At 41.3% G+C, this 15,289-nt stretch overlaps 1 protein-coding gene across 2 annotated transcripts in view; it reads left to right on the top strand.

Annotated features, from left to right (window-relative positions):
* AGBL1 (AGBL carboxypeptidase 1) overlaps nucleotides 1-15,040 on the top strand; it is a 248,225-nt gene extending 233,185 nt beyond the window's left edge. For both annotated transcript variants that reach the window (XM_039385924.1, XM_039385923.1), the window contains exon 21: nucleotides 12,039-15,040. In XM_039385924.1, coding sequence (XP_039241858.1) covers nucleotides 12,039-12,345 — 307 coding nt within the window. In that variant the 3' untranslated portion in view covers nucleotides 12,346-15,040. The remainder of the gene's footprint in view (nucleotides 1-12,038) is intronic.
* The last annotated feature ends 249 nt before the right edge of the window (nucleotides 15,041-15,289 follow it).

The raw sequence follows: 15,289 nt of genomic DNA, 5'->3' as shown, positions 1-15,289 counted from the left end.
TCCTTGCAGGATGAAACTGTATAATGTTGCCATCTTTCCTGTACCTTTCATGGGCACAGTACTTGATATACACTAAATGTATTGCTTTGTCATCTCAACTGATAGCTGGTCTGATCCTCCTGGGCTTTGCTAGTCTGCTTGTAGAGAAGTATGAAGTTTTCGAACAAAGTTTTAGGCTTAAGGTAACACCTAAATTATAGATTTCTGAAGTCGCCTTGGCAGTGTTTTTTGATAGGCTGCTTTTTGAGCTGAGCTGATAACCCATCTTGACTCAGAAATGCTTTTTTTTCCCCCTCCTTGATACTGAATTGCCTGTATCATGCTCCATTAAATCTGACACAGTTTATCTGCAGGTTGGCTGGGCGGAAAAGGAGAAAGTCCAGCCTGGCAAACTCAGAGTAAAGTCAGCAGCAGTCTGTCTTGGCTGCAGCTGCTCCTCCATTCTATCATCTCCATCATTCCCAGAGGCTGTGTCCCTCAGCAGGGGTTTTTTAAAGTGTTGAGTGTTACTGGCACTGGAATTGTTATTGTGGGGGTACCTACCTACAGCTGGTGCAACAGAAAGGTCTGTTGCAGAAAGGTCTGTAGAGAAAATGATGCCATCATGGTTTGGTGGAGAAGGAACAAGAAAAGAGATTCTATCACAGTACACATCAATCAAGAACACTGTTATGTATTCATGAACATAACCTTCCCAAATGCATCCCCTCTGTGAAATGTGTTTGTACATTCTAGCACTCAGATTTGTACACTGGCAAATATAATTTTTGTGGGCTCTTTCCATGCCTCGGGGGACAATTTATGAGCCAAAACAACTCGCTATCTGGTCTTTTCATGATGTTTCAGTTCCCGGAAGACAGAATCCACCATGAGAAGAGCAGATGTCACTTAATTTTGGTGCAGTAAGCAGCTTCCTGAAGCAGAGACAGAATGAGGAGCTAAGAAAAGATGAATACAAAGGCAAATGCCCGGAAATACAAGATTTCATGACTAATGAGGTTTTCAGGTCCAGTCGAATGAGCATGCACAAGTCCTCACCCTTTGTTCCTTGGAGCTGGATTTGCCAGCCAGGATAGCCGGACAGTTTAAAATCAGAGGCAAAATGGATACAGAAAATCTGGCAGATTGTGGCGGTTTCTTTCCCGTCTGAATAATCTCTCCTTCACTTTTGTGACTTCAGTTGTTTTCAGTACTACAAGAATTAGAAAATTTCTTGTTGAAATATGATCTGGCCACTAATCCTTAGTATTACTGAGCACCTCTCTATCCTCCTGATGTCAGCAGGAGTCCTACATCCTCGTCATTCCTCAGCTAAACTCTTCATTCCTGTCTGGCAGAACCATGAAAAGTGACTTCTGCCCCTAATGAATCTGGAAACTTGCTATTTTCTTTCTTGGTTTGCTGAGAGGTGTTTTTGGACCAAACCCACCAATGTTATTAAGCACCTATTTTCTCACTGCTTTCAGTGGAGAGAAAGGCACTTACATAGAAGAGGCAATTAAACACCTCTGCACACTCATTCAGACTAGAGAAGTGATGGAAGGCTTCAGACACACCTGGGCTCTGCCACCCAGCCAGGTAGAGGGATGGAGCCTTCTGTGTCCCTGTTATTGGGCAATTTGGGCAAAGAGAGAAAAGCAGTTAGCTCACAGTGACTGTAAGCCTGCAGAATACAGAACCTGTATCTTTCAAACCCAGGTGCTTAAACCTCATAATTCAATTTTCCCTTGATGTACAGCCTGACATATCTTTTCAGTCACTTCCTCTGCACATGAGAACTGACCTTTTATCATTTTTACTTGTAAATCAGAGGGTGACGTTAAATGCTCAGGGTGGTTCTCTATAAAGTGATTGTTTCACTGCTCTACACTGCTATAATTTGCCCCATCCATCCAAATACATGTCTTCCTTTAATGAAATGAATACTTTTGTCAGTTTATGTTGCTTCAGCTTTCACTCAGAATATGCTTGCTTCTGTGTGGCATGTTAGTATTCTCTTAAGAATTTATATAAGCATATATAAATATACAAGCATATTCACATACAGAAAAAGAAAGAAAGTGTAATTGCAACTTTCAGGTAAAACACATAGAATATTTTGGCAGGCATTTGAACATTGATTTTTGTAAAATATTCAGAAAATACTCATGTTAACCACAATTTTAAAAATTGCTCTCTGGAGGGAGTTGATAGATGCTACAAGCTAGAAATGGATTCATTTGAAAACTGTATCCCCCTGTTATACAGGGAAACCTTATTAAATACCTACAACAGGAACACAGAAAAAAAAATTTGGAGATCTATTGTACAACAAACAGCAATGGTAACTTTTCAGTATGCTTTACTCTGTTCTTTTTGCAAGGCAATGCTGTCTCCTTACATCAGAGCAAATGGTCGTTGTTTTTCCTCTTTCCTCTGTTTACTGGGAGTCATATGTTCCTGGCTGGAAGGTCCTTCTGGCACAAAGAATCCCTTTAAAACCCTATTTGAGCTCTGAAATAGGATGAAGGTGATGCTTCATGTTTTTGTCAGCTCTCCATGCTTGTTGTTTTTCTTGTTCATCCTTGCAGTTCCTGACAGATAAATTTTAGGAGGCAGAGAGAACATAATGAAATATTTGCTATTCTTCATGAAACATCTGGCAGGGCTTTGGCAAGGGAATTAGCAAGAGTTGCCACTTTTATATGCAGTAGCTGACATTTTTTGTTGTCCTTAACAGAGTCCAAAGCATATGCAAATCAGCTGTGTAATGAGTGAGGTTAAGCAAGGTTTTGGCTTTGGTTCCATATGGTGTTAAAAACATAATTGATCAGAATGTTTTGAAATATATTGAACACAAGTGTTCAGATTTGTTTTATCTGAATCTCATTATGTCAGAGAAGAGATTTAGGATGAGGGCAGAAGCTGAAGTTTAAAGCTGGATCTATTATTGGTTATTTATGATCACACATACTTCATCAGATGTTTCTGCTATAAACCGCACTTCAAGTTGCTTTAAAGTCAAAATAAATTTATCTGACCTTGCCTTTGTTGCCTTTCATTCTTACGGGTTCTTATGGGTACCTACACAGAGTCTGTCTTTCTCTGCGTCACTCTGTCTATCTGTCTGTCTCTCTTTTTCTTTCCTAACTATAATATCGACTAAACAAACCTGGAACCTCTTAGCCTTCAGTGCTTTGCTATCATGTTGTCCTTAACTGTTTTCAGTGTACTCCAGAAACTGTTTTCTGTGACCCTTAAGCTGAGATTTGCCTTAAGCCTTTCCTTAAAAGCAGAAATGAGTGGTAAAACAGCTGTTGAACCCCTTTGTGGTGCCACAGCCTTTCCCCTCTCTGGGTGCTCCAGAACGAGAATCATTCTCTTTACCAGAGCTGAATACTTTTAGTCCCAGTTGTTGTTTACCCATTTGAAGCATGTGATTGGGAAAGAAAAAGATCTATGCACAGGGGTTTCTAAAATGCTTTAAGAGGTACAAGAATGAGTCAGGTTCATGTGGAATAGGAACATGTCCTGATTTCCTTACTGAAAATCCAAGATCTTTTGCCACAGAGTCTTGCTTTAAGCTCTTGGATAGCTGATGGTAACAGGATATTTTAGATAACCATTTCTGCCTGCCTCTTGGCCATCCTAATATATCTCAAGTCCTACCCAGATGGTCTAATTTCCCCTGCAAGTGACCTCCTGCTTTATCAACACTCACCTGAAGACTGGAGTAAAAGAACTGGCTTGCTCTGGTCACAGCCAGCTCTTTCCCTGAGGTTACTTCCACTTGAATGCAATACCATCAAGGTTCAGTGATCACCTATTGTTATCTCTCAGGTAGCTGTAGGATTATCTCCTGAGACCTCCTGCATCTTGTAATGAAAACTGTGCTCTGGATACAGAGCAAACCATATAACTGTGTGTGTATGTCAGTGTGTGGGTGTCTGAGTGTAATTGTATACATGTATCTATTATTTATGTGCCTGTAAGGAAAGATATATAAGTGATGGTGATCTACTTTAGGTGCTTGTTTTGACACATTTACGTGTTTATATACACATACATATACACATCTGTCATAGATTCACTGAAACATCAGAGTGGATAACAGCTAAATAAAGATTTTCATGAAGAAAAGCTAGTAGCAACCAAGAGGTTTCTTTTTCCTCCAAGGGATACAGTGATTGGAATTTAGTCATTTGCAGCATTTATCAGTTCAGTCAAGTAATTAAGTATATATCTGTCATCTGCCATGCAAACAAATATTTGCATGCATAATTATCTGATCTAAAAAATACATAAACCATATATGTAACTACAGACTAGACTTGTCTTGGCCATCTTAAAACATTTTACTTTCAAAATCCAAAATCCTTTAAGTTGCTCAGGGAGAACTAAGGGATATATACATATGAAACTTGGACATTTGAAATTAATAATATAAAACAGATAGATTGAGTCAGTGGAATTATAAGAAAGAGCACCAAGGGAAGCAAGAACCCAGGAGAACCTGCCTGTCTTTACCTTCTTTATCCTCAGCACTACAATTTTTTAGCATGTAAGTCAAAATCTTTCCACATTTCTTTACCCCACACATGCCAATATCTCAACTACTGGAAGCACCTAAAAGCAATTACAAAGATTCCAATAATCTTTCTGTATTACTTGGGCTTGACTGCTAAATATCATCAGTAACATGGTTATCGTTTTGAGAAGAAATTGCTTGAGGTATAGACATTGTGAGAAAAACTCCCAAATGCTTTCAGAATCATATTTTCAGCAACTCTTTCATTATTCAGTATCTTAATGAGTTCTGGTAGTCTCAGTAAATACCTTCCCATACAAGAGGACTTGACTGCTCATATTTCCACAGGAAGCTTAAGCTGTAGAAGGCCAAAATGTTACACTTTTTCGAAGTATTTGCTCTGATTCTTAAACTCTGACTAAATCCAATCCACTGATGGTGCTGCCTGGTGGATGGATATTATTCTGTTTATTTTACATCGCTCATCTTTTATTTCCTGTGTTTATACCTCATTTTTAATGAATATAACAGGATCACAATGGACCTGATTTCAAACCATCTACTGCTGGTTGCTTCATTGAAGCTGGCCATAAATTTCTGTTCAACATGAAACTGAAGCATCAAGCCAAAGGTAGAAAAATATACCAATGAGGTGTCTCACAGGTACTCATTAGATAAGAACCTCTAATTGATTTCAACAGCAAACACAGGTTAGGCTGCCTGCCTGCTGATCCAGAGCTGATGCTATGTGATATTGTTCCCTTAAGTAAACACCAACTTGTAGTGTAATATGGGTCAAAAACCCAAGATTCGGCCTATGCTTTCCCAAGATGCTCTAAACCAGGCTTAGTTTCCCAACAGTGCCTGAATATATCACAAAAATATATCACACATACTTCTTTTAAAGGTCTTCGACTTACTTAAAATTTGTGTCCCAGGGCTTGAGCTCTAGTGTCCCATATATCAGCCCAAATCTCAAGAAGACAGTGATGTACAGATATAAGCAGTCAGGTCCTAAGTTTTCTGCAGGGATATCTCACATTGCTGAGGCAGTAACCCCAAAGCTGGTGCTGGATGCCAGTTTTTGGTGAATGAGCTATTCCCTCAACTTGTGCAGAGTGGCTGAACTTGTTTGGTGTGACCTAATTGAACAGGTTGTGTGGTATGTCTGTGGGGATAAAGTCAGAGTTTTCTATGCTTATGCCCATGCTTAGGTTCACGTGTAACTAAGTTCTCACCATAGTAGGTGGAAATTTTACTCAGTACTCTGGTTTAGCTTGTCAGTGGTGAAGAGGAACAGCTGCTCTGGTCATGTTGTCCTTGTAAGGAGCAGATTTACAGGATCATTAATGTTTTGTCCAAGCCAGGTAAGAGTGTCATCACAAAATGAAGCGAATATGCCAGTTCACAAATCTTTTCTAAAGTACCCATAGGATGGTGCTTTCCTGTGCTGAAATGTAAATGTATTTAAAGAAAAAAAAAGAGACAAAACCTAAAAGACCTTCAACCTACCCTGTTGAAGGGTAAGAGAAGAAGTGTTTCGGGTCTGCAGCAACTGCCATAGCTTCATTTCGTGGCTGACTTGTGTCTGTTCAAGTCAGTAGGTTTTATTAATGCTTACAAGCCTACAGCTATCAGACTGCTAAAGATGCAATGTTTTCCCTGCACTGATATATAGATTGGTTCTCCATTAGGAAGAAATTAATGATTGTTCATAAGACTGAATCCACAACCTCTGGCTTCTCAACAGCTTTTCCATCCTGCAGGTCTAAAGATCATCTCATATTCATTTTGTTAGCAAGCGTTAGAAACACACCTGGATTTGAACTGTCTGGAATCCAGGAATGTCAGGTAATGTCAAGTACCCTTCAAATGGGAGAAAAATGTCTTCTTGTCCTCTATGCAGACTTTCACAGAAAGATCAAAACTGTCCCAACGACGTGGTGCAATTCAATTAAGTGAAGTTCTTCAAGGCTTTTCCATTTCCCAACCACATGTAATGAGGAGTGTGTACCCAACACCTGCCCTGCTCTTACAGCAGCATAAGCCATCTTCTCACCACTAAGGAGACTGAAACAGTCATTCTTGAAAAGACTAAGATTTTATGCCAGATGCAAGTAAAATGCTGCCCAGGGCTAAATTGTTGCAAGCCTGAATGAACATTAGGGGACAGTATTGTCCAGGAGTCAGCCTGTTTCTTCCTCTTCATACTCTCCTTTTATTTACAAGTTGTCTTCCCTTCTCTCTAAATAAAACCCCATTTACTCCTTACTTATCTAACTAGTGCACCACACACCCGTTTCTAATCTGGCCAAATCAATTATAAATATTGCAGCCTACAATTAGCCTGGGAACTCCTGGAAAACTAATTAGTTAGAGCCTTAGCAATGAATTATACCTTTCTCTTGGCTATTTGCATCAGGAAATAAAATACGAAAAAAACCAACCTACACTCAAAACAAGACCAAATATCTCTCAGCCACAGCAAACAGAATTCAAGGCCGTGTTTAATTATGTTCATATTGTTGGTGAAAGGATGGGCCATGGTGAGCTGAAAGCCAGGGCACCTGGCATTGCCTTGGGCTTAGCACGTATTTTCTCGGGAGATGTTGAAAGATGCAAAAGTCCTTGGCAAAGAGTCTTTGGGAAGAGGAATCCCATGGGAATCTACAAAGTTCATATCATTAGTGTTTACTGTGTAGAAACAAAGAAGGTGAATGCAATAGTTCTTTCAGCTGGAGTCATCTTGCATCAGTACATAACTGATCCCCTCCCTTGGCCAGGTCAGGGACTAAATAGAGCTTTGTCTGGCATTTCTCAGGCAGGAGGGGTGCCAGGCTGCTGTCTGGGGAGCTGCTGAATTGCAGAGATGAAATTAGAAAGTCATTACAAGGTGTGCAGCACACCTTGTAGCAACAGAATCCAGACACAAAGGGCAAACTAAAGTCCTTCCTTGTTGGCATCTTGTTGCTGCAGTGTGTTTCTTACAGGTGTAATTACCTGAAAGCATCATAGTTGTTTCATCTGTGTCCTAAAATACTATTTTATGAAGCAATTAAAGGCAGAATTGTACTCTGAGATTACTGCAAAAGCGTCTGCTTAAGGTTCATTTTAGATTCATTACAAGCCTTCAGAAGCAGTGCTCCTGCTTTTAATAAAACATATGGTTTCCTCAAAAGCAAAACTGTGCAAGATCACACACCCTTTTAGATTTGGTGACGTAGGTGGAATTTTAATGTCAAAAAAAAACCAGAAGGGCCAGGCAATCCCAATTCACTGCAGAGATGGCAGTGTATCTTTAAAAACTGCAGGACACTTTACTTGCCAGCACATATACATAACTGTTCATACAATAGGTAAAACTTCTTTGGAAAAGAATGAGCAATTCCCCTTCTGCACAAGTGATAACTATGGTCAGGGAACTTTCCGGGGTCTCCAGTTCCTGCTTGGGGAAAAAGGGGACCCTTCTTTCAGGTGAATGCTGTAACTACTGAGAACTTGACCTGTTTAGATCAGACATGAATCTTTTTTCTGTTTTTTATTCTCGCACAAAAATGTCTGATCCCTTGAAAAATTTCAGTAAAGCCATTTTCTGCCTTATTTAGTCTATGAACTGTATTAAAGATGTGCTTGGCTCGTTATACACAGCCACATCCCTGATTTGGGCAGCTTCCAAGGGATTGGGACATACCATGATGGAGAGAAGATTTAAGGCAAGGAGAAAGTAGGGTTACAGACAGGGTGATTATGCAGCTACTGGGGTGTTATTTTTCACTGCAGAGAGAAGCTGAGGACATATTTGCTTGTTTGTTGATACATTCTTCAGAGAGAATAATTGGTACATCCATGACCAGCAGTGGTCCCCAGACTCAGCTTTTTCCTCCTTTTTGTGTGAAGCATTTAACCATCCCCCCTTCCCCCCCTTCTAGTTTTGCTCTGGAAAGGCTGCAACAAATTTCAAAAGAGAGAGAGGAGCAATATGAGAAAAAAAGAAAATGCTCCACTTCCTTCTTTAATGCACTGCAACTGTGAGGCCTGTCAAGCAAAGGACAAGCAGAAACCCCGAACAATAGTCACAGACTCCCTAAGAGGGACAGTTGTCAGCATCCGTTCTTTCCAGCAGAAAAAAATAAAACATGCTCTATTTTGAGGCAGCCAGCAGAACACAGAGAGTGAGTGACCTGCCACGAGAGCAAAATGCAACCGAAAAATCTGGAGAAATTACTTAGGAAAGCTCTAGTTCTCTCCATGCCCTGGAAGTGTATGTACAAGTGAAGGAGAATTATGTATGGAAGAGTGATCACCACTCATCCTCATGTACAGCATGTAGCCATAGTTTATCAACCACAACTACAGCCTGTCTTTTCTGAAGTGTGGCTCAGCAGGATGGCTGACTTGCAAGGTTTCTGTCCAGCTGTGACCTAACAGGTGGGCTGACTCAGAATGAGAGGTCGGCAGTAGGCACCTAAAAGAAGTGGTTTCCATTCATACCACAAAGTTCCAGTTATACTGACATGTAAGGAAGGACTGGACTCCCTTCTTCTTCTCCTCCTGTTAAGTCAGGAAAAAAACCCAGAATTATTTTACAAGGTACCAAAACTTGCTAGCTTTCCAAAACCAAGCTAACAAAAAAACACACCCATGTAGAAAAGGAGAACTAATTAAGATTAAGTCATATCTGAATAAATATGCAAATTAAAAATCAAAACAAAGAAATTCTATTTATCACATCATGAAGTTGCAAATTGCTGTTGTGGCTCCCATCGGCTGGAATAGATGAGGGCTACGAGGCCATAGGTTTTGAAGATCAACCACATGTTTTATTGGGATAGCTGGGGGACTGTTGGCTGTAGGTATATTACTTGCCTTCCCCCCACCTCTTCTGTACTGCATTCACGTTCAGTGGTATTCATAGGCTATATTTGTCTTGGAGTTCTCTAATGTAGTGTCATTGGTTTTCCTCTTTGTTTACCTTCTGTAAGACAACATCATTATTCTTTGGTAAATCTGTTTCACATCCCCTGGGTTGTTTTTTTTTTTTTTTTGTTTTTTTTGTTTGTTTCTCTTTTTTTTTTTTTTTTGAGGAGGGTGGGGGTGAGGAGGGCAGGTGAATTCTTTTGCAGCTTTTAAAAATCAGATTAAAAACGAATGAACAAACAAAAAAACACCAATACTCTCTTGGAAAAGAAAGCAATAATCCAGATGCTGGAGAAACCACTACTATGGTCAGTACTAACTGGCTTGCTCGTTCGCTGTCACACAAAAGGAGCAAAGGTCAGAACAAATCAGGAGGAAAGGCTTCTTCCCTGACCTCTAAACAGGGTCTAAGCACATCCTCACTTGTGGAGAACCTCTCCCTGCAGTGTATCTCCCCACTGTTGAGTTGTCATGGCCCTGGTGTGTCCAATGTATGCAGGCAACAAGGGAGAGTTTTGATATCCATTACAAAGGTTTTATGCATAAATACTTGCTTCCTAAAGACTGTCTCTTCATTCTTCAATGTAAAGAAATGGCAGTTTTTTATGCTTTTTGTCTTTCATTCTCGTTTGTTGTCTTCCAGATTCCCCTTCCATAGCAAAGTGTTTGTGTGGTAGAAGTAATTTTCCCCTTTTTCTCATAAATAAAGTCCTAAAATCGTTTAAGTTATTGAAAAATTTAGAAGATCCTGTTATTGGACTTCCCAGATTTAAGTAATAATAGGGGCTTTTTTTTTTATTGTTGTCCCATTGATGCAAATGTTTGACCTATAGTTCCTAGGTTGCAAACTGTTCCATCTGTAAAATATTAGTGAGCTGAGTAACATCTATGTTCTGTCCCAATGGCATTAGCAGCTCCTTCAAAATGTGCAAGTGCAATATTGAAAGTAGGTATGCTTTGGATCTTTTTGATTGCAAAGTTGCAAGAGCAGAACTTATAAATGAAAACTCTGGTTCCCCTGAGTTTAGTCAGCTTTGAACCTTATCATAGGTACTCAGTATCAAGGTAACCCATGCCATGCCTGCATATGAAAAATAAAAGAAGAAATCAAACCCACTGGTCAGACTCAGTTGGGACCACTGCTGTTGCTGTTTGTGCTGGGAGGATTGTCCTAGTTTGTTTTGTTTCATGTCACATCCTCATTTTTAGTATGAGTTCCTCCTGACCCAGATTTCTGAGCAGACTAAGTAGAGCCAGAAACTGTAAAAGTGCATAATTATTCTTTTATTTATTTTTAAGCTGTACAGCTCTATTAAACTTTCAGAAAATCTTTTATACCCAGCCTTTGAAGTAAACTATCCCAGAGATCAGCAAGAGAAGAAGTGGGTTAACACTGCTTGTTTCTGCTTGCAGAATAGTCTGTATACAGTTAAGATCTGGAGTCTGAGCTAGGAAAATCTTACTCCTTTTTTGGAGTGCAGGAGAGGAGGGATCAATGCATCCAAAAGCAATACTTTACACCTTTGGTGTGTTCTGAAACCTCAGATGCTGACACTGCTGTGAAACAGCTGAGAGCTGGAAGATTATTCCGGTTACTGACATGTAAATGAGCAGACCACACATTAAAGCTGTGTATGCTCCATCTGCTAAGCCATTTATTCTTCCCAGGTCGGGACAAATTAGAAACTCTGGCCCAGAGGTGGGATATTATTATTCCTTTCCCAGTCCCCCAAAGCAGTACATTCCCCTGCTTTGAGTCTGATTGAAAACATTGACCTGGAGGTGACAAACACACTGTCTGTCCCCCTGATTCATCCAGACTCTGACCCAGGCAGCACTGAAATCACAGGCTTCTTTCTGGTCTCAAAAAATTACCCAATGGCAGGAGGCCAAGCTGGGGTAACCTACCTTTCTGAGAACCAGACAATGTAACTGTGATATCCACTTAGAGTCTTTCCTCAGCCACTCAGGCTTGTCTCTGAATTTGGCCCTTCTTCAGCAAGTCATGCTGTTTCAGCCTTTCCATGCTTTTCCCCAGATACAACCACTCCTGGTGCTTCTGCCCTCTTTTGAGCCAGTGTACTTGAAGATACAAGAGCCTTTGTTTTTGGTTCATGCTGCCTCTTGTTAGCAGTGCTCTGAGCTTGCACAGAACAGAAGGAAAAGATGCCAAAGCACTTCAACCACCTGGATTAATTAGGTCTTACACTAAATGTGGAACTACAGCGAGGTGGATGATGATTAAACCAGCAACCTTCTGGAAAGTGAATACCTTCTTCTCTGCTATATTTCAGCTTCTGTAACCTTGTAAGTGCCTCAAGGCAAGAACAGTGTTGTCTGTATGTAAAGCACTCTTCTTCTGTATAAGCAATAGCAGTAATAGGGATAAGAAAAATAATGATTTTACTCCTGCGAGGTTGGTAAGTATCAGTCTTCATTTTACAGATGATGAAACAGACACAAAGACATACAGGAGCTTGCTTAGTGCCATGTCATCCCTTATTAACAGAGCCAGGATTGAACCTAGAAAACACATTTCCCTGTTGCTTGCTCTTACCCCTGAGAACACTCCCTCTTTTGGTGACGTCCAGTCTCTCTTGTGATTTTTCTGCAGAAGGTGCAGCAACAGCAGCTTGGAGTCTGATGATGAACCTCCTTGTGTGGAAGAGATCGATTACAATACTGACACTATCTCTGATTGCGAAGAAGACTTCTCAGAGCTAGACCAAGAGATCCAGGAGTCCCTCTCGTGGGTGGAAGGCGAGAGAGAAGATGAGGGAGTGACCACAGGACAGACATGCAGCTCCAGGGCTCTAAGGGGGCTCTACATTTCCAGCCAGCCAGCCCCCAACAGTACAGCTCTTCCTCTGGGTTCAACAGCGCTTGGGCTGTACAATGGGTTCAAGAGCAGCCCTGTGTGAACAAAGCTGTGACTTGCAGGGCAGCAAGCGAATGGGTCACTGCTCATGTTTACCTGTTTGCCAGCTTCAGCATCCTTCCCAGATGTGTTGCTTCAGTTCTGAATGGAAAAATGTGTGTTTGTGTAAGTTGTGTAAATACATCTTTTGGGAATGACTCCGTATGTGTACACCAGGTAGAGTGAGATGCCACTAGCCCAGATGGTACTGTGTGAATTCATCCTTTCCTAAATATAATCCCCAGTTTCCTGGATGCCTCTAGTATGAGGTTTCATCCAGACTGACCTAAGGAATGGTATGTTGAGACCAAGGAACCAGAGACAATTCTCCTTTTCCTACATTAGGCCTTTGCCTTGAGAAGGGACAGTTACTGATGCCTTTTGCCAGAGCTCTCTGTTGCCATTCATTTCTCTTGAGCTGTAGAGCATGGATCTTATTTCTGTCTGATCAGAATTTTTACAATGTGTTCAACAGGTTGGGTCAGGCTGTGCATGTTTCTGAGCTGGTTATATCTCAACAACAGCATAGGAAATCCAATGTGCCGTAGTAAGGAAAGCAGCAGTGACAATACATAGCAAACCTCTGGAAACCTGGGCTAAACTGACCAGTAGATTAGTCATGGTGGCAATATCCAAGAGTGAATTTAGCCCAGGCATCAATCAGAACAGTTTCTTTAATCCCCAAGTGGAGAAAAATTTGATTTCTCCTAAAATTGCCTTCAAACACATATCCCAGTTCCTGAGAATCCGTCACAGACTGAGAACCCACACATGTTCCCAGTATCCCTAAAGTATGAGATCACATCACTGCATCTCACACTTCACATTGCCTGAACTTCTCATGTGTCTTAGACTCTGCTGCTGCAAATGGGGAATTGTCCCAAATCCAAATGGAACTAACTGTATGATGCAAGAGGCTCACAACTCTGTCACTGCTTTGTGAGGCTCACGAAGGATGAACGTGTGTTGTAGCATTACAGCCTGCAAGGACTCCAGTGATTACCAGTGATGATTATTATTAATATCGATGCATGATTAAAAGCACCCTGTCATCCTTCCATTTCTATGCTGTTTGTGAAGAGAATCCCTAGTGCAGAACAAGGTTCTCTCTCATGCGTTTCTGGACACCCTTCCTCAGACTACCTAGACGTATTTTTCAGCAGGAAACTATGGTTTAGAAAAAAACTTCTTCCTATCCTCCTAGGTTTTAAATATCCACATATTTTAAAGTCTTCACTAGCACATAAGAGTTTCCTGTGTCTCTATTATGATGCTCAAAAGACAAGCAGCTTGGGTCCTTAGAAGCTGAGCTTCTTAGCTCAAACTAATTCATTAGGTGTGGTGTGTGTCCCTGTACAGATGTCCTGTTCTGCTTGTTTTAGTGTGCAGCTTGTTGCACACAATATAGAAATTTTCATAAAAGGTTGGCTCACAGAAAGGGACAAAAAAGAGGTAAAATAGGGGTTCCCATTATAATAATTTGTATAATACTGCTTCAAAACTTATTAATAAAAAACAATACATGTTCATATTTAGGTTAAAAATCCAGCATTTGTAGTCATGACAGAAACCTGACACTGTGCTAAGTCCTGACAGTAGCATATACTGGCCATGCTGTGGGATCTTCAGCATTTGGAGCACCCTCAGGACACAGGGCAAAGAATACTGTTGTACATATATGTGTCTGTAAATGTGCCCATACACACCCATGCTACGTTCTGTACCAACGCTCTGCCACAAGAGCAGCTGAACAGTGCTTACTGAGGCTAACCAATGGTACACTCTATGCAAAGGAATAAAATCTTCTTAAATCAGCATTTTTCCTAATGAGACACCAATATTTTGGCTATAACTTTCTAGCTGTTTCATTCTGAATGTTCTAAGATAGGGAGAATTCAGTTTAGTGGGAAAATTCTGCCCTGGTCAATGAACTGCACAAGAGTTGTCCTAATATAATAAAAGCAGAGATGTATCTTCCATGTGTGTCAGGAGCCAAATGTGTATGAGTAGTACCACTGTTCCAGAGACCCCTCTGCTAGGAGCTGCAGGAGGTAGAGAGATGTCAAAGGCCCTTAAGGTGTTTCCAGGGTCTGGGATCCAAGTGCAGCAGCCGAGCTGGGAGCAAAGTGTCCCTGCACATCAACCACACCTGCTTAAGTGCTGCTGTGCAGTATGAAAAGCCTGGCCAATCTCTTGTCCATGGCAGCATCCCATGTCTGTGCCAAACAACTTGTCAGCAAGTAGTGAGGGTACTGCAGAAGGCGCTGGCCACATGAACCTTGTGGCCCAAGGGTGCTCAGCCTCCTGCTGAATAAGTGGGAGAGCTGGGTGACCAACCACTTGGGAATGGCACCTGGAAACCTTCGGGAGAAGAAGTTTTGTGGGCTGCTTCATTTCTTCCAAGAACTTCTACAGGGAGCAGATGCTCCTCTTTTTTTAACAGACCTCTAGAGGTCAGGAGAACGCCTCCATGTGCGCTGTGCACTCCACGCTATTAAAATTCTCCCTGAGTCATGGTAATTAAGCAGAACTAGGCTCTGCACAGAGGAACGGAAGTGCATTGACTTTAATAAAACAGAGTGTAAAACAACTTTAGATTAACTCCAGCCTTGTTTATTCTTGCACACTTGTAATTCTGGTTTGGTGTTGCCCCAGTGAATGAAGCCGTTGTCCTCCGCGCTGAGGCACGTCACCTCACTTCAGCCTGCTAAGTGCTGAGCAGTGAGGCCAGTGCCTTTTCCTGCTGTCGCTAGCTAATCCTAAAGAATTTGGAAACAGCCGATGGAGAAAGGGAGGGAGGAGGGGGAAGTTGCCCTGCTCCCCACCGTTTTGTCGTTCCTCAAGTGTCAGCAAGGCTGTCAGGTTGAGACTCAAGCCAAATATTTCCATAATGACCAGAAGAGGTGGTGTCTTAGAGGCACTTGCCTCGTCCCCACTGCTGCAGCAGT

Source organism: Pipra filicauda, unplaced genomic scaffold (assembly GCF_003945595.2).
Source record: "Pipra filicauda isolate LSUMZ 115617 unplaced genomic scaffold, ASM394559v2 scaffold44_size3831614_pilon, whole genome shotgun sequence".
In the NCBI taxonomy this organism is placed as follows: domain Eukaryota; kingdom Metazoa; phylum Chordata; class Aves; order Passeriformes; family Pipridae; genus Pipra; species Pipra filicauda.
This window is presented reverse-complemented; position numbering and strand designations above follow the sequence as displayed.